Below are 21,896 nucleotides of genomic sequence, written 5' to 3'. Positions count from 1 at the left end.
CCCAGGTGCGTCTCCCTTCCGGCGCGAGTCTCGATTCTCCCCTTCTGGGTTCCAGCCTTTCGTCCGCGACAGCCCAGCCGGCCAGCCCCCTTCCCGGCTTCCCCCCTTCTGGAGCGGCCCGTCCCGATGCCCCTATCCCCCTCCCTCTTTAGTCTTTCCGTAAGTTTCAGTTTGATTTGGTTGATGTAAGCTTTGATTTGGATGATTTCAGTTTGATTTCAATTTGATTTGGAGGTTTGTAAGCTTTGATTTGGTTGATGTAAGTTTCAGTTTGAAAGGCCACCATCCTAAGGGGCCGTTTGATTTGCAATTTAGGATTGATTAGGATTAAAATTATCTTGAGAAATTAGTGTGGATTTATATTATTTCATGGGTGTTTGATATCATGGCTACTTAATCTTATATTATGTTTGATATCCATAGGATTATGTTGGATTATATTATCTAATACCAAAACTATCCTCACATAATTTTAAAAATATCATGTGTGTCCACCATTACTTGGGCATTTGCATCGATATGCGTGAGGAAGGGTAGCATAATTTTTATTCAACTTCTCAGTATTAAATTTATCCGAAGGGGGTGGACGGATTATTAGTATGGGTTAATCCCACAAAATAGCATGGAGAAGTAGGATTAAGTAGGAGTTGACCATATTAACTGCACATGATATCAAACATCACACTAATCTGTATTAATTTAATTTATCCTACCTATAAACCCATATCAAACAGACCCTAAGTCTTTCCGGTGCGGCTTCCCCAATACTTGATGAATTTGACAATTTGTAGTGGGTTTTTTTTGGAAAAAAAAGTATCGGTTCGGTCCAACAGATCGAAACCGACAATTTTATCGATTCGGTTGAACACCTCCCATCGGTGTGGTGCGGTCCCCATATTCAGCATCGGTTCGATTTTCAATTTTTAATTTTTGATGCGATTTTGCACTGAACAGAACCGATGCTCACCCCTAGAAACTAATACCCCCACCCCCTTCATTATCTTATGTTCAATAACTATATATATATATATATATATATATATATATATATATATATATGGAGAGTGTTTCACATTGTATAAAAAATATGAATAATTATTAATTCCTAGATCGTAAAGTTATACGGTGAATTCATCGCTTTAATGAATAAATTTAGGACTCGTTTATTATGTGATATCGAATAATGAGTGACATTTTTAATTATAATGTCTAGTAATTTACTTAGATATTAATACCATATTTAGTAAGATATATAAAAATTGTGTTATACTATCATACCTCTTAGATGTGACAGAGAATAAAAAAATATATGAGTGATAGATAATTATTCATTAACTTATAAAACATTTTAATTTTTAAATAACAACGAATTAAAATGCTATACGCATTTATCTCACCCGTAAATCAGTCATGTTCAAGATTTCAAATCTCGAAAAAAATGATGATTTTTCATAATGATTTATAAGAAATTTATAATGTATTATTGGAACCTTAATTCATTTGAACTACTATATATAAATATATAATTGATTATTGTTGGCAGTCATAGTTGTTGTAATATTTGGAGGTAGGCCATATCTAGCGACGTGTAAGGCAACACACAAGAAAAAAGTTAAGGGACGTGACGTGGTTATAGACGATGGTTTTGCCGTCATTTGGAACACACGGCAAGTAGACATGATCATAAGGCTCAAAACGTTAGTGCGGTAATTTCACAGGAAATTCAGATTAAAATAAAAAAAATAATCAACTCGATCACATATCTGGGAAACGTCAACCAACTGCTCATCCCGTTCTTCTGCCAACAAAATAAAACATAGCAGCCTGCAATTATTTATATGAAACATTGGTTCCGTCCTTAAAACATCTTTTTAAAAAAATAACATAAATTTTAATAAAAATTAATTATTATTTCTTATAAAAAAGTGTCACCGAAACATTTTCCTAAAAAAAATAACACTAATTTTAATAAAAAATAATTATGTATTTGATAAGTAGAGAAGAGATCCACGAAAAATGAAGATTGTAAGAAAAATAATTAGTGGACTTATTTTTTAAAATAAATAAGAAATAATATTTTGAGGACATACAAAAATTAGGACTGTAAACGAGCCGAGCCGAATACTAGCAGGCTCGAGCTCGGCTCGTTTAAATATTCGGGTGTTCGAGCTCGGCTCGTCACCCACTTACCAAGCTCAAGCTCGGTTCGAGTTCGGCTTGCGTGATGCTCGATAATGTCGAATTCGAGCTTGAGCTCGAGCTCGACTCGTTAGATATTCATATATATGATGTTTGAGTTCAAATTCGTTATAAATTTAGGAAAAACTTCTTTAATTAATATGTTACTCGAGTTTGAGTTCGACTACTTTAAGGCTCGTGCACTAATTCGACTGAAGGCTCGATTGAAGGTTCATGAACAAGCTCGCAAATATGTTGGCGAACAATCGAATCTGAACATGTTCGCGAGCTCAACGAGCCGAGTACTTTCAAGCTCGAGCTAGGCTCGATTAAAATCTCGAGCTCGAAATCAGGCTCGAGCTCGGCTCGTTTACTATTGAATCGAGCTTCGAACGAGCTTTTTTCGAGCCGAATCTTGAATAGCTTGCAAGTAGCTCTGTTCATTTACAACTCTAACAAAAATAATAAAAATAAAAAAAGATGTTTCAAAGACAAAAAGAGTATATTGTGAGTTTGAGTCACATACACTTCGCCTGTAAGTGGAGTGTGTGAATTATAACTCTAAAAAAAAACCTAGAAGTGCAATTGTGAAATTTCAAAATTGATGAGTATTAAACACCGATGATAAGTGTGTGATCTTTGTTTACTTAAAATTGGCAAACACCGTTTTATCTTAAATAAAATGTTTTCTCTGCCCTTAAGATCTTAATTTATATATTTCGAGTTATTTAATATTCTTTCTTGGCGTTGTAAATATTTGAATTATGACAAACATTACATAAGCTCATTTCTAATCCGTCACACTAATAATTTTTTTATGAATCAAACACTTTTGTATCTAATTTCTTTGAACATTTTGATTGGGACATTTTTGGCGAAGCCCTATTCGTATTCAAGGCTTTGCTTGTATAATAATAATAATACATAACTTCTCCCATGTTGGGAATGGGAGATGTCTTTAATTTTTTTATTTATTTTTAATAAATTACACAAGAATATAAAAAATATATAAAGACTAATTCTCAGCCTTAGACTCTCAGTGATCAATGGTAACAATTAAAATACTCAATTTTTGAGAAATCTCAAAGGTCTAGTTTTACCTCAACGTTCAACCCATGTTACAAATCATAATGATAATTTCTAAGTCAAAGATATAAATCTCAACCAAATGATCATAATATTTCAAAATAATAGCAGACCTACAAATACCCACCATGAAAGCATGCAATGAATCATGCGTGGCTAATTCTGTAAGTACGTTTACAAAATAAAATCTGTAAATCCAACTTTATTAACAAAAGTGAAGAAGGCCCCAGTGTTGCCAAAGGAGTCTCACAGTGATCCCACCCAATTAATATACAAAAAGAGAGAGCTCGAAGTATAAGACTTCACAGCAAACACTACCAAACTGTGAAATACGAGAAAATAGAGCAAATCTAAAAGGGACTTAAATTAAACCTCAACGAACAATCCTCCTAAGCTAAGGTCATCATTGTCTCACAACTCATAATCCAAATTCTCAAAAGGTCAATCAGAGATCAGCACAAAACTCCATCTACAGAATCGCTCCTCTATACAATTTCATGTATTTTGCTCAGAGATCGACTACCTGATAGCTAAAGAAATTTGAATAAATAAAAAGACAAGGTTGTTCACGTCCTTTACAAGAAGCGGGATCACTACCTGAACCTCCTCGGATAACAAGACTCAACAAAGCAGGGTAGTCAACGTTCGATAATTTCATGAGTTAAATCAGGAGGTTTCGCCAAGCCGGTACATTGTGATCTCCTGTTGCTTGAAATATCGACGGTCCTCTTCATCAACAAGGACAAGATTCAGATAGTACTTCACACTAAATTTGTTATTGATATTTGAATATGTCGGAGCTAGTTCATATGGGCTTAGGAACAATCTGATAGGAATAGATTCACCTGCCAAAGCAAATGGCCATCAAACAAATAGGATATTTTACAGGCAGTCGAATATTAATGCAACTGGTGAAACTTTTGCTTCTAAACAAAAGCAGGGACCAGCAGAAACAAAAAGAAGGCAGGATAGAAAGAAAGCAAGAGCAAACTCTCACATACCCTGTAGGGGCCAACAACAGAAGAAACAAATGCATTGGGAGGGTGTTTGGCTTGAGCTTATAAGCTCTTGCAAAGTGTTTGGCAAAGTAACCTCCTAAACAGTTTATAAGCTGTAAAAATAAGCTGCAATAGCCTATAAGCTCTCCAAAAAATAAGTTAATCAACCCCAACTTTCTTTCTTTTCATAATCTTATAAGCAACAATCATTTTACAAAAATAACTCTGACATGGTTTGATATTTCCATCATATACCCTTCTTATAATCTTACAACTTATAACTTATAAGCAACAATCTAGCTTATAAGCTCAATTATTCAAACACTCATCTTATAAGCTCTTGAGAGGTTACATCTTATAAGTTGTTGGAGCTTATAAGCTCTCTATAATAAGCTTAGCCAAACACCCTCTGAGTCTACCTGCCCAAATAAACAAGCATGCGACAAATACAGAATAGTAACTAAGATACCTCTGACCGGAGCACCATCCATCAGCTCAAACTTTGCAAGTGTCTCCGTCTCAACATGAGTGTTCGTCCCTGACCCCGTTGATTCTCTGCGTCTGATCTCAAGATCCATGTTTTTAATCTTGATTCTTACAAGAAGAAAATATATTTTGCCTACAATGACATCTTTCAGATGATACCTGGATATTCAGAATTTCAGTCATTGGGTTATCAAATCCACATGTTATAGACATCAATGTAAGACACAATTCAAACAAGGATTATTTGGTGAAAGATTAAGGTATATTCTTTGTTTTGGTTGAGCCCATCCCCATCCCCCCAAAAAACTAGAATTAAGGCAAGTAGTGCAAGAGACTAAACCAACATTCTGCATTTGACTACAAATAACCAAATTCACATGTATTTGTAAAGGACCTTTTTTAAATGCCATTATCTCACTTTGTCCAAAGAGAGACACATAAACAAGAACTAAATTTAATGAGGGCGAGAACTTACTTGCTCTTGTTGTATTCAAACTCAATATGAAGGCAGTCCTCAATCCCAACTTCCATCTAGAAGTAAAAGAAAATATTTAGTACTACGTTATTGATAAGTAGAATAGCAAATACTGAGAGAAACTATGTGTGAGTGGCGCTGGCGCATATAGTATTATCATAAAAGTGGTGAAATCGTGATTTTAAACTGGTTTCCAAAGTTTTCTCGTAAAAAAGTTGCATAACCATTAAATAGCATACCAAAAAACATAAATTTGTAAAAGAATACCTTAATGCTGTTGTTGATAGATGGAGCAGGACTATAATTCCGAACCTGAAGCATGTCATTGATAATGGAATCAGCTATATAGACTAGATTACAACAATTAAGATCACATGAAAACCTCAATGACAAAGAGGGTTCACAGCAAGAGGAAACAGGAAATGGGAGACTACTTACTGCAAACAACAACCCCTTTGAGCATAATAAGAATGTAACTGAGGCCTAGAAGCTAAAGGATACACCTATAATGATGTCACACTAAGTAATTTTAAAGAGGAGTAGCATACCTTTTACATGAAGCAAGTCAACAAAATATAAACTTCAATAAGATTTTGATAATTGTGTAAGGAGTCGGTTTTATGAATACTTCCCAGTTCAAGATAGCTAGATGAACTACATTATCTGGATACTTTCATGCTACTGTCTCCAGATTATTATTTCAAATTCAAAAGAAAATATGAACAACTATTAATGTCCCTAAATATAAAAATGTATTCAAAGAGGTAACATGAGTGTTTTAGTAGGGCCATAGGATATGGTTTTTACCACGAAGTCTTGGTATTCCACTATGCTCCCACCATAACCCCGACTTATTGAGACTTTTAGTACATACCTGAAAACACACAGAATTTGTAATAAATTGGGCTGATATCTAACTGATGAAAGATAAGAAACCCAAAGGGCAGAAGCCAGACCATGTAGAAAACTCAAAAACCAGAATATGATGTTTATGACAAATCTATCTGTTGCACGATAGTTGATTTGAGAGCTTTGACATGCAAAAGCTTCATTAACATTATAAGATGACAATTCCTTAATCTTAGAAAAGTAACAACTTAATAACCCAAAGGGCTACACAAATCCAAAATACTTACAGATAAGCTGTATATCCATCAGTCAAAAAGCAAGTAGGATGGTTCATGAAATAAATAAATAAAAATACTCTCTTCCGCTAGCTATTTGTATACTTATTTAGAACAGAGAGAAAAGTATGAAAGCAAAGATCCTTTTCACAGATACATGAACAGTGGTGGAGACAGTAAGCAAGTCATATTGAACAATTTATTGTCAACTGTGAACTCACCTAAGCCGCACATTTGCCCCATTATATGTCTCATATGGCATCTCCACAGTTGGAAATTCAAAGGGAAATGTTTTCTTCTCATATATTTCTCCAGGAACATCCAGCTCACGAACTACATGTACAAAAAAAAGAAAATTATATATTAAACAGTTAGATGTTGCTTCTCGCAAACTGTTGATATCATGGCATAATGCTGCTTCATATATTGTCTGGATTCTGAAGCAGGTGACAAAACGAGAAAATTGTCTCCTAATTTACCAAGAGAGATGCAAATATAGCATATATGGCAAGCTGGAACACAGATGATGCACTAAACTACAGTATAATGCTTTCAAGATAAAACCCCATCGTATGTTCTTACCTAGGGAAGTAAAGTCGTAAAAGTTGCCTCTGTCAAAATACATTTCTGCAAACACAAACAAATATTAAGATCAATGCAGTCAAAATTTGAGGATGTCAGGAGTGACTCTTTTTGGATTTTCGATAACTTCTTTAGTACATCATTCTCTTTTGACTGATAAAAAGTTCAATAACTAATTTGATTTGTTATAAAGCAGTGGCTGCTAGCTGTAGATACAAAAACTGAACATGCAGAATCGGAATTACATCAATGACATAAGAGTATATACATACCAATCTGACCCAGCAGCTCAACCTTGATACCATTGTGTTCCACCTTCTTCCCTGAAATTGGTTCGATGGAGATCTGGAAACATGATGCATAGCGTAGGCCACTCAAAATCCAAGCACAAACCTCGAACCAAAATTGGTGAAGCACACTAAAGCAGTTACCTTCCCAGATATGGTTTCTTGACTATGAAAGATGGGGATTAGTACTGTTTTACCATTCTCCTTCTTCAGTGCCACCTGTATTGTAACATCATACAGACAAATAATTGTACTTGAGCACTCCAGCATCCAAATTAACATAAGAAAGTAAATGCCTGCATTTACTAACACTATTTACAACACACCATTAAGTAACACGATTGAACTAGATACAGCAATCACAAAACTAAATTCTATAACAAAGCATTTTGGATGCAAAAATATGACATGATTTCATATTCTTTGAACTTTTAAGTAATCACAGATGATCTGGTCTTTTAAGAAACTAACAAAAGGTACAAGCTAGAGCTAAACATGGTCTGCTCTCAATTTTCCTTCTTAAGTTATGCAAATGCATGACTGTAAATAGATACAACAACTTCGGAGAAATCAAAGCAATAAATAAAACCTGCTTTCGAGATTTCCCATCAGCAAATGAAACGGTAATGCTGCATGCAGGCTTAAAAGCTCCAATTATATAATTCTGAAAGCAGAAGCACGCATTTACATCACTACTAGAAACTCAGAAGACAACAGGAACCGGAACAAACAACAACAATAATAGTAATAATTAACATCGTTAGATAAAGCGTCCGAACTTCACCATTGCGACAATTGGACTCTGTTTCAATTCAAACCCTCAATTGAAGCACCTGCACAGTTCGAACCCCATTCGTGATTGCAATCCAAACACTATAAAAGATCTAATCAAAAACCCACAAGCAGATCTCTAAAAGTTTAGAATGCGATGCATTTCCTCCCGTAAAACATACAAAACCCTAAAACGATCTATTTTTACAGTTTCAGATTCTAACACACACGCAAAAAAAAAAATGATAAATCAGATTCGTACCTAGGATTTTCATAAGATGTGTTAATGGAAGATCGGAGATAATGATCTGAGACGACTAGCAATGCGATGACAGTGCAAGGCAGACTGACTAATGAATAGGGGTTGTTTGGTTAGGGGGGTGGAATCCCAAGGAAACCAAAATTGGTCTGTTTGGAAACCTATGATTTCATATTTACTTCTTCTTGTTAATTTTTCAAAAAAAAAATAAATAAATAAAAAATACTACTTCTCCTTTTCTTTTTTATTATTATTATTATTATTATTATTATTATTATTATTATTATTATTATTATTATTGTTGTTGTTGTTGTTGTTGTTGTTTAATATTATACTAAATCTCAAATTATATCCAGTTTATCAAAAATTTCTTGAAATATAAAAAATATTTTATAAAATCTCAAACTATTTGATTTGTATCAAAAATGTTTCATGTCCATTTTTGGTCTCCAGAAACATGATTTGGTTCACCAGATGCCATCGTGTTATTTATTTTTTATTATTTTAAATAACATGATAAAAAACGACGTCATTTTGTATCACATCTGCAGCCCGAACAGAGCCAAGCTCGCCAGAGCTGAAGTCGTTGTGCCAGAGCAGAGAAGGTCTTCAGAACATAGCAGAATGCCAGAGCAGAGCAAACATGCCCGAGCAGAGCAGAACAAACTTCCAGAGTCAGAGCAGAGCAAACTTTCAGAGCTGAAATTCCAGAGCAGAGCAGAGCATGTTTTCAGAGCTGGCGCCCAGAGCAGAGTAGGCTATGTTTTCCAGAGCGGACGTTTTCCAGAGCTGGCGTTCTCGCCAGAGTTGTCAAAACTTGCTGAACAAGTTTGTTTTTGTTTCCTTGTTTTTAAGTTTCCTTGTTTTTACGATTGTTTTCTTCATTAGATTATGTTTAGTTTTGCCTATAAATAAGGTTGTTGCATGGAACGAAAAACTTAATCTATCTTTTATCAATCAAATTTGTGAGTTTTAAGCTCTCTTGAGAACTTCAAGTTCTTCTTGATTTTGCCAAAGGCGAATTCAATTTATCGACGTAACGGCGAGTTCAACCAAACCTCGTCGGATGTCATTCATCGTCCCCGAGTTGCTACGTCAATCACACGTTGGGGTTTAGGGATCCGTTCGCCTAGATCATTTCGTGGATTAGATTCAGAGATTTTGGGATATTCCATCTTTTATCTTCGTTAATTCGTTTATCTATCCAGTTTTGTTATCAAGTCTTCCGTGCGTGTTCATATCAACATCAATTAATTCAAATCGCATTGAATGTTAATTTATCCAACATATGACTTAATTTTTTTAAATAATACTCCATTCGTCCACGAAAAGTATGACACTTTTGTCATTTTTAGTGTCCACAAAAAATATGGCACTTTCCTTTTTAGAACATGGCCCCACATCTTTTTCTTAACTTTTATCCTTACAAACACTCTTTATTTGGTAAAGTCCGTGCTAGGTTCCACTTAGTAAGTATCACCCTTCTGATTGCGACACGTGTCCACTTTATTTGTGATTGATTCCACAGGTCCACCACCTTAAACCGGTTTATCTTCTACCAAAAATCCGCCTAGAGCCGGTTTTTTAAAGTCATAGGCCAAGACACGTGTTCCTTCATTGTATTTTGTAAAACAAGCTTACCGAACACTCTTCTTCATCGGACAGCTCAAAATTTCCTCATTTCCGGCGAGTTTTTAAAGCTATTTTGCATCGACCTGAAGATTTACGGTTGTTCTCGTTAATTTATACAAGATCCCTCATCGGTTAAAATTTTTCCAACATTTAATTGTGTTGAAAGGTATAATTCTGAACAGAGCAATATATAGTCATCGTTTTTTTATTTTTGTCATATTGTATTCATTTTTTAATTTTGTTGCGATGGAATATCGAAAAATCCTATTTTTGGATATTTGAGGCCATTGATTGAAGGAATTTTTTGGAGGTGAAGAATGCAGTTTGAAGTTTGACGAAGGCAATAGCATTTGTTATATCTGCAGAGATTGGTAATTTTGTGGGTTGGGCTCTAAGTTTTTGAAAAAATGTTTTGTGTAGCTATTGTTGTCCTTATTTAGTTGTTACAACCTGAAAATTGGAATGCATTTATTAATCGGAATCATATTTTTCTAGGTAATTTGTTTTCGTGTATCTTGCCTTGGAGTTATTCTGCAGCGCCATTATCTGTTTATGAGAATGTATCGGATTTAGTCAGTCTTTCCATGATGTTGATCGATTTGAATGTTTCTGATGATGGATTGGATGATGAAGAAATTGAGAATGCTTTTGAGGGTAATGAATGTAGCTCGTCTGAAGAGCTTATTGATTCAGATGTGAAGAGTGAGGCATTTAAGGCAGTAAGAAATGAAATTGGGGATAAATTGCAGGTTGGTGTTGTTTATGATAGTTTGGATGTGATTTATATTTTGTACACTCAATTCGGTGTTGTAAGTGGGTTTAATGTTAAGAGGGGAGCTCAAAAAAAATTCGATGAGTCTAGTGTTGTTCGGTTAAAAGTTTTTAATTGTTCTTGTGAAGGGTATCCCGATAATAAGCGTTCGGTTGGACGAATTGCTTCGTACAAGAAGCAAGTTACTCGGACGAATTGTAAGGCACGCTTGCGGGTTGTTCGAGCCGAAAAAGGTCTATGGAGAGTATCTGTTTTTTTTAATCAACACAATCATGAACTAGTGTCACCAGATCAGAGTTATACGTTGAGAACTGCACGACTTATGTCATTTGCGAATAAATCTGTATTAGATGCTCTTACGTCTGTCGGGATTAAGATCAGCAGTGCCTATAGGTTCATGGAAAAAGAAACCGGCGGACGACCGAATGTAGGATTCACCAAAAAAGATGCATATGCTCACGTAAATTTGAAAAAAAAAAGAAACCAAACTTGAGAATGCAGATGCCAATGCATTATTGAAGTATTTTATTGGCAAGGGCAACAGTGAGACACATTTTTATTGGAATGTAGAGCTTGATGACGAGGGGCGGCTGATGAACTTTTTCTTTAGGGATACACGTTGTGCTGTGGATTATGAGATATTTGGGGATGTTTTGTCGGTTGATACAACCTACCGGACAAATAAGTACAATCTTGTGTGTGCCCTTTTCGTTGGTATAAGCCACCACAGAAACAATGTTCTTTTCGGGCTTGCCTTCTTATCTGATGAAACAACAAAATCGTTTGAGTGACTGTTTAAAAGTTTCTTGGAGTCTATGAACGGGAAAGAGCCTGGGATAGTATTTTCTTATCGGTGTCAAGCTCTCATGAACGGTGTAGATTATACTTTTCAGACCGCTAGTCATCGTTTGTGCCAATGGCACATAAACCAAAATGCGCCGTCGCATTTTAGTTTTTTAAATGGAAACGCGGCATTCAAGAAGACATGGTATTATTGTATGAATGGTTGTGAGAGTGAAGGTGAATTTGATTCTACTTGGCAGACAATGGTTACTGATTATGATTTAAGTGAGAATCGATGGTTTTGGAACATGTACAATTTGAGAAAACGGTGGGCTTCTGTTTTTACCAACGAGAAGTTTACAGCCGGCCTACATGCAACTTCTAGGAGTAAGGTGACGAACAAGGTTTTGAAAGATTTATGCTCTGCTACAACTTCTCTTCATGAGTTTGTCATCCAATATGAAAGATTACAACATGAGTGGCGTTTGAGAGAGTCTGAGGAGGACACTATGTGTCGTGGCGTCCCTGGTCAGTTTATCCAAAACAACAATCTGCTGAAACATGCGGCCTCTGTTTACACGAGGAATGTGTACAAAACTTTTGAATGTGAGGTAACTCATTCTTTAAATGTGAAGATTATGCAGCATCCGTATGACTTCAGCGCCGATGCGTTAGTGTACGCAGTGTCTTCAAGTTCATCCAGTAATGGAATTCGTACGATTCATTTCAGACGTCCAACACGTCATGCCAGCTGCTCTTGTCAAATGTGGGAGGCAGAAGGTATTTTGTGTCGCCATATACTCAATATTATGTTGTTGTTGAATATTGACAGCTTGCCAGCACAATTCATACTTTATAGGTGGAGGAAGGACGCGAAGAATAGGTTTCTACCTAACCAAACAAATCTGAGTGACGAAGGAGGAAAAGATAGCATTGCGAATATGATTTTTGTTAACCATAATATGAAAACTCTATATGATTTGATGTTGGAGTGCAAGGGCGACTAGATTTGTCGGGATGTCATCAATAAATTTGTGGACCATTGTGTGAAAGAAATTGAAAGATTGAAATCTGCTACACCGGGACCTAGTGGTCACAATGGCAGTGAAGGAAACAATTCGGCCCATGTCAATATAAGAAATCCGCGTACGCCGAAAAAGAAAAAGTTCTCTGTTAAACGTTTGCGTCGACATTGGGATGTGCCTCGTCCTAAACGAGCTGGAGAAACTCCAAAGAAACGAAGTTGTTTGGGTAATGTGAATTAAATACTTACTTTGAAAGTCATTAAGATTTGTTATGTATACTTTGAACTAATAAGTTTTTTAAATTTTATTTGTGACCTACCTTTGTAGATGATGATTCATTTGCCAAATTCGACCAATCGCAGACCGAACAATTTGATTTGAAGCAAATATCCGGGGACCGACATCGACTGTCAAGTTGTCAAGGCCGCAACCAATCTCTTTCCCAAACAAAAAATTAATGTAAGCGGCAATTTCTTTATCTTCCCGTCCTCTTATGTTTTAAAAATTCCAATTGTTAGATAAAGTTTTTGTTTAACTATTGTTTTGATGTTTTATTATGTGTAGGAAAACGCTGGTTCTTATTGTGATGCTTTTTTGGATTAATTTTTTGTAGGTATTGTGGTAAATACGTAAAATATATCAATTTACTTTTTGAGAAAACCTTTGCCAAACTGAATATGATTTGTTAGGTCCCGGGGGTCTCGAATAGGTGTATGGGGAGGGGGAGGGGAATACACCTATGGGCTATTTTTCTTTTCCTCAAAGTGAAGGATCTCAAGATAGAGATCTACACGAAACTTTACACGCAAACAGTGACGCCTGTTGACTGAAAACAGTTTTGACCAAACAGGGTTGACGACTGATACTAAAAGCTCTTCAGTAAGGAGTTATCAGTTAAGTTGCTGGAACTTAATTGATGCACTTATGGGCTTCAGTCGAGTTTGCTAAAACAGAGATGATAACACTCTTCCTGACTATCAAAAGATAGATCAGTCAGACTGATATCATACGCAGCAAAAATTAAACTTAGTTTCGCAATAGCCTTGGTTGAGCACGTTGTTGGTCTTAGGTTTCTCTTTGCAGTTATTCAGTATTCAGTTTATCAATTGAAACAACACAAGTAGGAAAGTAAAACTAAAAGCTGTAAACAACACAAAGACTTTTACGTGGTTCGGAAAAACCCTTTCCTACATCCACGGTCGGTTGATCAGACCAACAATCCACTCCACAAGTGCTTAACAGGTGCACTGCAAACCAAACCGTGTGCTTGCCGGGTGCACACAATCGTACCACTGAAGAAAACCCTTCTTCAATACCCACACTTCACTCATGTCGGATTTCTCTTGCTTAGCACAACCCGCGCTAAGACTCTCAAAGTCAGAGTACCTTCTTGAACTCCGAATCACTCAAACACTCAAGTCTTTCTGTCTGAAAGGAGGTTTCAACGAGTGTCAACTATACTGCAAAGAACAAGTTCTTTGAAGCAAGTTTGACCTTGGCTTCTGGGTAAACAGAGGTTTGCCTAAGGTCTAAGAGAATGTGTGTAATCAGCAGTGACTGATTTTGGCTTTGGAATTCTCTTCTTCGATTCAAGCTTTGGGGAGGTTAAGCTTTAGGCTGAGTAGCAATTTTGGCAGAGCTTCAGCTTATGTCGTTGAATCGGTGAAGATTGAAGTGATCCTCGAGCGCTATTTGTAGGAGAACTCTTGAATAGATCCGTTGGCGTGGAACGTCCTCAAGATTTCTTCCGTTGGAGAGCAATTCGAATTTGGGCTGAGGCTTCAATCTTCGAGGTTCCTTGTCTGGTGGAAACAGCTCTCTTGAGGGACAGGAGATGTGACGTCTCTGATAAAGTAGCCACCAAATAGGAATGACCTCTGCAGAGATAAGATCCTGAGATCTCTACATTTAATGCGGCTGTACTTTTATGAGTGCGTGGCTTCCTTTGAACGTTGGAAGATCAGTCCGAGGAAGAATGTTCAACGGATACTCAACTTTAGTATCAGTCCGCTGAGTCCACGTGGCACGCATTAAGTAATCAGTTCCGAACTGATTCTTCAATTGATACTTCAGTTGGTATCTTCAGTCTTCAGTCTTCAGTCCTTCAGTCTTCAGAACCGCAAGCTAAACTAGAAACGAACTCTAACACTTGAGTTCAAAACAGTTCTAGTCTATTACAATTACGACCTATGAATTTTGGTATCATCAAAACAAGGATTAGGATATTCCACAAGGTTCCCAACATGATTTAGATTATATACCACAATGTCTTGAATTGTATGCAGTAGCTAATTTGGTGTGGAGATGAAAGCTGCATTCTATTAGAAAGTTTAAAGGCAGGTTTACTTATTCCACAAAGTGACAAAACAATTAAATTGTGTTTTATGTCTCACGTGGATTGGACATGAAATGGCATTCAAATATACTGTTTCTAATGATTTTGTTGATCCTATCTTCGCATAACATGTGATTCTTTGTTTAAAGTAGCACATGTGAGTATGGCAGATTAGTGAGGCTAATATAATAGAGTGTGGCAGGCTATTGAACGGTTGTGACTGATTCTTTGGTTTTAAATTGTTTAGCATGTGAATGGATGTGACTACATGTCCTTTTTGTAGTCTTGTGATCATTTGAGTAGACTTTGTATTATTTATATGCATGTTTTTTCATGTTGAGTTCAACACAAAGTTTCCCTTAAGGAAAGATGTCTAGTATATGATAATGTGTGGACAGAGGCTATGGATGCCAAGCTGATGGAAATAATCATTGCCGAAAGTGATTCGAAAGGCAACCCAAAAGGCATTCCTAAGTCTTGGGATTTGAATTTGTCTGTTCAACAAAAAATCAATGCAGAATTCAACATGATTAAAGATGTTTATTTTTATTTGACGAAAATTGAATATCTTGAACAAAGATATTTCATATGGCAAAATCTTTTGCGTGAACAGGGAGTGATTTGGGACAAGCGTAGCAACAAATTGGAAGCTTCCGACGAAACCTGGCGATATATTCAAGAGGTGCACTTATGCAATTTATTTTTTAATTCAAATCCTTATTTGATGTATTTTGAAACTAATGGTTGGTTCTTTTTTTGTTTATCCATTATTGATCAATAACAGACCAATTCAGCGGCTATGATTTATCGGGATCGAGGGGAGCCGCATTATGTTGCACTTGCGAAATTGTTTCAGGGCAAAGTCTTCGAATATCTGGATTATGAAGACAATCCACCGTGCTCCGATTCAGATTCAGACTAAGACCTTCATTTTCTATGAAGTGTTAATTTGAAGCAGACTTTACTTTAATTTGTATTTGTGGTAGTTTGTTGTATGTTTTTACGTAATGTAGTTAGGTAATTGTTATTTAATTTCCTTTCTTTCCAATGACAACATGGCCTAAATTTTCTGAGTTTTAATGATATCCAATTTGAAGTGTTTTATGTCATGTATGCTATACAACCAATCATTTCCCAATTGAAAAAAAATTCACTTTCTTGTGACTCTGGCTGCAGGGGTAATAATGTTTCCCACAAACTAGATTACAAATCATATTTTTTATTACCTTGGTTCGAAAAGCTTATATAATATCCTCATATGTCATTCTTCTCTCATTCACAAAAACTTAAACCATCACTTACTTACAATGCATTCTGCAAAGCTTATATCTCAAAATGTTCTTTTTTACTATGGAAAGTGGACTCGTTCTGTTGAGTTGCTTGTGTTAGGAAAGTTTGAGTACAAGCGTTGGCAGGGGAATTGGATTCCCGGGCCTTCAACAAACAATAGACATCTTGTGTTTGATGTAAAGTTGGCGATGCAAGACGAGTTGAGGATTAACATACCGCTTGCTGAGTACTTTATGAAAGTGCAAGAATGGGAAGACCGCTATCATCAATTCATTTGGTTGATTAATCAACCAAATGTAGTGTATAATTGTGCCAAAAATGTTGTTAATGCATCAAAGGAAACTTGGGATACAATAGCTGGGGTAAAATTTAATTTTAGTTCTATGTGCTTGGATGACTACTTTGTTATGATAATTTGTGTTTCTTGGTTTGTTCCCTATTCTTAGGTTCGTCCTGAAATGTGTGTATATATTGAAGAGGGTGAGTTCAACTTTGCCCGCCTTAGGGTGCTATTTGAAGAAGTGGTTTAGCATAGTGAAAGTAGACAACGCTTAAGTATGCCATCCAATTCCGGTGCGAGTTTGTTTAGCGAAGTTGTTGATCAGCCTAACGCTAGTGGCCAACAGAGTCCAAACAAAAGCTTGTCTACTAGTTTTTAATGGGATATATAATGTTATGTTTCCGAAGGAATGCAGACAAGCATGGCCTTTCAATTTATCAGTTTAGTATTTGCTGGTTGTCATTGGCTAGTAAGTCATTTATTTTATCTTTTTTAACTATCCAACACTCATCTATCTATTACTATAAAAGAGATACATGTTGAAGAGTCCACAATCTTTCTCTCTCCTATGTGGCACTCTCACAATTCTTTATTTTACACTCTTTGAATTCTACAAGTGTTGGGAACCTTGTGGAATATCCTAACCCTTGTTTTGATGATACCAAAATTCATAGAACTTAAATGTAATAGACTAGAATCGTTTTTGAACTCAAGTGTTAGAGTTCGTTTCTAGTTTAGTTGCGGTGTCAAAGACTGAAGACTGAAGACTGAAGAACGAAGACTGAAGACTGAAGACTGCAGTTACCAACTGAAGTATCAGTTGAAGAATCAGTTGAAGACTGATTATTTAATGCGCGCCATGGACTGATACTAAAGTCAAGTATCAGTTGAACATTCCTCCTAGGACTGATCTTCCAACGTTCAGAGGAAGCCACGTACGCTCAAGTACAGCCGCATTAAATGCAGAGATATCTCAATATCTTATCTCTGCAGAGGTCATTCCTATCTGGTGGTTACTTTTCAGAGATGTCACATCTCATGTCCATCAAAGAGAGCCGTTTCCACACAGACAAGGAACCTCGAAGATTGAAGCCTCAGCTCAAATTCGAATTGCTCTCCAACGGAAGAAATCTTGAGGACGATTTATGCCAACGGATCTATTCAAGAGTTCTCCTACAAATAGCGCTCGAGGATCACTTCAATCTTCACCGATTCAACGACATAAGCTGAAGCTCTGCCGAAATAGCTACTCAGCCTAAAGCTTAAACCGCCCAAAGCTTGAATCGAAGAAGAGAATTCCAAAGCCAAAATCAGTCACTGCTGATTACATACATTCTCTTAGACCCTAGGCATATATTCTGTGTACCTAGAAGCCAAAGGTCAAACTTGCTTCAAAGAACTTGTTCTTTGTAAGTATAGTTGGCACTCGTTTAAACCTCTCCCCCATAAAAGTGTTTGAGTGACTCGGAGTTTCAGAAGGTGTTCTGAACTCTGATAGGGAAGTCTGAGCACGAGGTGTGCTTAGTAAGGAAATCCTGCGCGAGCTGTGTAGGTGCTGAAATCCTGCGCGAGGTGTGTAGGTAGGGAAACCCTACGCGAGGTGTGTAGGTGCTGAAGAGAGAGCTATCTTCAGTTCACGGTTTGCAGTGCACCCGGGAAGCACTTGCGGAGTGGATTGTTGGTCTGATCAACCAGCCGTGGATGTAGGAAAGAGTTTTTCCGAACCACGTAAAAGTCTCTGTGTTATTTACAGCTTTCAGTTTTATATTCATAACTGTGTTATTTCAATTGATAAAACTGAATGCTGACTAACTGAAAAGAGAAACCTTAATCCAACTATCTGCTCCACCGAGGCTATTCGAAACTAAGTTTAATTTCCGCTGCGTATGATATCAATCTGACTCACTATCCTCTGATAGTAAGGAAGAGAGATATCATCTTCATCTCTGCAAACACGACTGAAGCCCTTACGTGGATCAGTTAAGTTCTAGTGACTTAACTGATAACTCTTTACTGAAGAGCTTTCAGTATCAGTCGTCAACCCTGTTGGTCAACACTTATTTCGGTTAAACAGGTGTCTTGTTTGCGTGTAAAGTTTCGTTTCTATCTCTGACTGAGATCCCTCTGATTGAGGTTTGTAGATAGTCATAAAAATAGCCTATAGGTGTATTCCCCCCTCCCCCCCCATACACCTATTCGAGACCCCCCGGACCCAACAATTGGTATCAGAGCAGGTTGTTCGCAAGAACTATCTGTCTCTGACTAGTTCTACTTGAACTAGATCCTTATTAAAGGTCTCGAAAAAGTTTTACTCTTTCTTATTGTTTTGTGCTTGCTACTTGCTTTATCTGCTGTTACCTGTTCTCTCTTTTTTGATGGAGACTAACCACAGCAGATTATCTTCTCTACCTATGTTTTGTATTGAAAAATACGATATATGGAAGTTTCGGCTTGAAAGCTTCCTCATTGCCCAACATTGTAGAATGTGGGAAGTCATCACCAGCGGTCCAATCATTATCACCGAAACTATAAAAAGGGTTCCTATTGACATCCGTCAGGAACCTTACGATGAGGACCAGCCCAAGTCAAAGGCAGACTTCACCACAGAAGAAAGGAAGCAAGATGAGCTAGACAACCTCGCCAAAAGCATCATCTCCGGCACCGTTCCTGACAAGTATGTCATGAAGATCATCAAGTGCAGGACAGCAAAGGAGATGTGGGATATTCTGGAAAGAATGTGCGTAGGTTCTGAGGAGATCAAGGAGAATAAGCTTTCCATAGCTTGTCAGAAATTCGACTCCTTCCTCATGCTCAAGAATGAATCTGTCGAGGAAATGGAACAAAGATTCAACCTCATATTGAATGAAGTTCAATCCATTTCCAAAGACAAATACACTCAACGAGAAATCAACTTGAAGATTCTTCGAGCACTGCCACGAGGAGAATGGCAGATCTACTCAGTCGCTCATCAGCATAAGCCAGGATTCAGTCAGCTCCCGACAAACAAGCTTTTCTCCGATCTCATGGCAAATGAGTTCGATCTTCTGAGAAATCTTGGTAACAAGAAGGCTGGAGGATCAGACGAAGATGGTCCATCAACCTCAAGAGGAGTTGCACTGAAGGCCTCAACCAGAGAAGGCAAGAAGCAGATCAAGGAGCCAACGGAACTCAACCCTGAGGACTTCTTCAGTCAATATGCATTGTTGACTGACAGATTCAACAAGATGGAGTCCAAGTTCCGGAAGTACAGAAGGTTCCACAAGCAGCACTACAAGGGAAAAGAAAGAGAAAGGGACTCCAAACATTCCACAGATCGAAGCGGAGAAAGGAAGTCAGCCGCTAACGACATCAAAGAATTGGAATGTTATGGATGTAGAAAGAAAGGACACTTTAAGCATGAATGTCCTGATTTGACTCCAGCTGAGCGCAGGGAACTGAAAGCAAAGAAAGATCGCAGATCTTTGAAGAAGAAAGCGATGGTTGCTGATGATGCTGACTCTTCCAACGACACATCAGAATCATCCGACTTCGACAGTTCCAGCTCAGATGATGAGAGCCGAGCCCTGATGGCCAACGAATCAGAAAGTGTAGCTGACAACAGCTACGACAATGGAATGAATGGCCCAGAGGTAAAATCTCTCACGAAAACTCCATATACTGATAACTTCCTGATGCTTTCAGGAGACCACTCAGAATCTGGAGATAGCTCATCCATTGAAACTGACGAGTTTGATCAGCTCCTGACTGATCACTGTCAGCTGAGGAAAATGTTCGAAGATCTCCTCAAGCAGAATCAGAAAAAGGACAAGGAGATTGATGATGAACGAGTTAAACATCAGACAATCATCTACTTTCCGAATGAAACATGTCTTGATCAGCTAATCATGGAGAACAGCCGACTGGAAGAAGAGCTCAGAATCTCCAACTCAGAATGTGAAAGAGCTTCTCATGAAATCAAAAGGCTTAATCACAAGCTGGAAGAAACAGTCAAGAACTGCATGATGCAGTCTCCCATGATGAGCAACTTTCCATCGAAAGGACTGGTCAACAGCATCGGAGGAAAGGTTGCAGCTGCCAAAGGAAAGGATATCATGATCATCTCTAAGAATGATCCTTCTGAAATCACAACCTCAGAAGAATCAAGAGATCATGATATGGATGAAGTTCACAAGCGCAGACTGATGGCCAGATCAAATGTTCCACCTCCACGAAGCTACAGACGAGCTAAGGAGGCTCCCAACCAGATCATCTTATTGAAAAGGCTGGAAAGCAGATTTCAGTCAAAGATCCGGGAAGGAACATCAGGAGCCAAGAAGAATCTTTCTCATCAACCCAGGGGGAAGAAAGGCCACATCAGTCAGAAACTGACATCCTCAGTTCAGTTTCAGAAAGAACAACATCCATGGAGATCAAGCAATGCTGAGTCCAGTCGAGCCATGCCACTTCCTCGACGACAAGCCACTGGACGTCAGACAAATCTCCATAAGTCTGCAAAGACTAAAGTATCTCACGGAAGATACTTCGGCGAGCAAAGAAGACCTCAACCACTCACCAGACAGAACTGCTACAAGAGTGAGGCCTTCAAAAGGATTTCTCAACGGAAGAATGCTCATATGCCACCTGAAGCGCCAACGACACCGATCAGACATCCAACAATGCGCAAGAAATCAGCCAGACCAATTCTGAAGCAGATTTGGGTTCCAAAGGGAACTCGAACTAACATTGAAGGACCCAAAGCTTGATTGGGTGCCTGAAGCAACTCTTTCTTGTAGGTCAATGTCAGGAAACATAAAAAGAAGGAAGAGGCCAAAGCTTCAATCAGAACGTGGTATCTGGACAGTGGCTGCTCGAAGCATATGACGGGCTACAAAGAATATCTATCCCAGTATGTTGAGAAAGCTGGATCCAAAGTTGCATTCGGAGACAACTCGATTGGAGAAACAAAAGGCTATGGTGTGCTCAACATGGGTAACGCCAGTATCAGTAATGTTAGCTTTGTTTCTGGTCTTAAACATAATCTGTTGTCTGTGAGTCAATTTTGTGACAGTGGTTTCACAGTGAAAATCAAAAAGGATGAATTCACTGTTAGAAACAATCAGAAGAAGGTGGTTCTGAAGGGATTCAGACAAGGAAGTCTCTACGTCGTTTCTTGGGAAGACAGCCCACCAGAAACGTGTCTCATCAGTAAAAGCAGCTCAGAGCTCAATTGGCTATGGCACAAGAGACTCAACCATCTCAACTTCAAGACGATCAACAAACTTGCTAAACATCAACTGGTAGAAGGACTCCCTTCTATTGTATTCCAGAAGAAGCAAGAATGTGAAGCATGCCTCAGAGGAAAGCAGACGCGGACATCATTCAAGTCAAAGACAGGACACTCCTCTGAAAGGATTCTGCATCTACTTCACATGGATCTGTTTGGCCCGATCACTCCAAGAAGCTACAACGGTAGGAAGTACACCTTGGTAGTTGTGGATGATTATTCACGATATACCTGGGTTATCTTTCTTTTCAAAAAGAAAGAGACACTGGA

General features: G+C 37.7%; 2 protein-coding genes across 2 annotated transcripts; one reads left to right on the top strand and one right to left on the bottom strand.

The window, feature by feature from the left end:
* Positions 1-3,446: 3,446 nt before the first annotated feature.
* Positions 3,447-8,401, bottom strand: LOC130993352 (vacuolar protein sorting-associated protein 26B). The gene is made up of 12 exons (XM_057918209.1): positions 8,250-8,401; positions 8,001-8,049; positions 7,806-7,880; positions 7,361-7,435; positions 7,202-7,274; positions 6,930-6,974; positions 6,569-6,680; positions 6,031-6,097; positions 5,491-5,535; positions 5,224-5,279; positions 4,732-4,907; positions 3,447-4,109 (listed from the first exon to the last, which is right to left on the bottom strand). The coding sequence occupies exons 2-12, from the start codon at positions 8,001-8,003 to the stop codon at positions 3,931-3,933; spliced, it is 906 nt and encodes a 301-aa protein (XP_057774192.1). The 5' UTR covers positions 8,004-8,049; positions 8,250-8,401; the 3' UTR covers positions 3,447-3,930.
* Positions 8,402-10,465: 2,064 nt separating this feature from the next.
* LOC130993948 (protein FAR1-RELATED SEQUENCE 9-like) lies at positions 10,466-12,440 on the top strand. The gene is made up of 2 exons (XM_057918986.1): positions 10,466-10,627; positions 11,694-12,440. Exons 1-2 carry the CDS (start codon positions 10,466-10,468, stop codon positions 12,438-12,440), a joined length of 909 nt encoding a protein of 302 aa, XP_057774969.1.
* Positions 12,441-21,896: the final 9,456 nt, after the last annotated feature.

The sequence above is a fragment of the Salvia miltiorrhiza genome, chromosome 7, assembly GCF_028751815.1.
Source record: "Salvia miltiorrhiza cultivar Shanhuang (shh) chromosome 7, IMPLAD_Smil_shh, whole genome shotgun sequence".
NCBI classification, from domain to species: Eukaryota; Viridiplantae; Streptophyta; class Magnoliopsida; order Lamiales; family Lamiaceae; genus Salvia; species Salvia miltiorrhiza.
The sequence above is the reverse complement of the archived record's forward strand: the minus strand, read 5'-3'. Positions and strand labels throughout refer to the sequence as shown.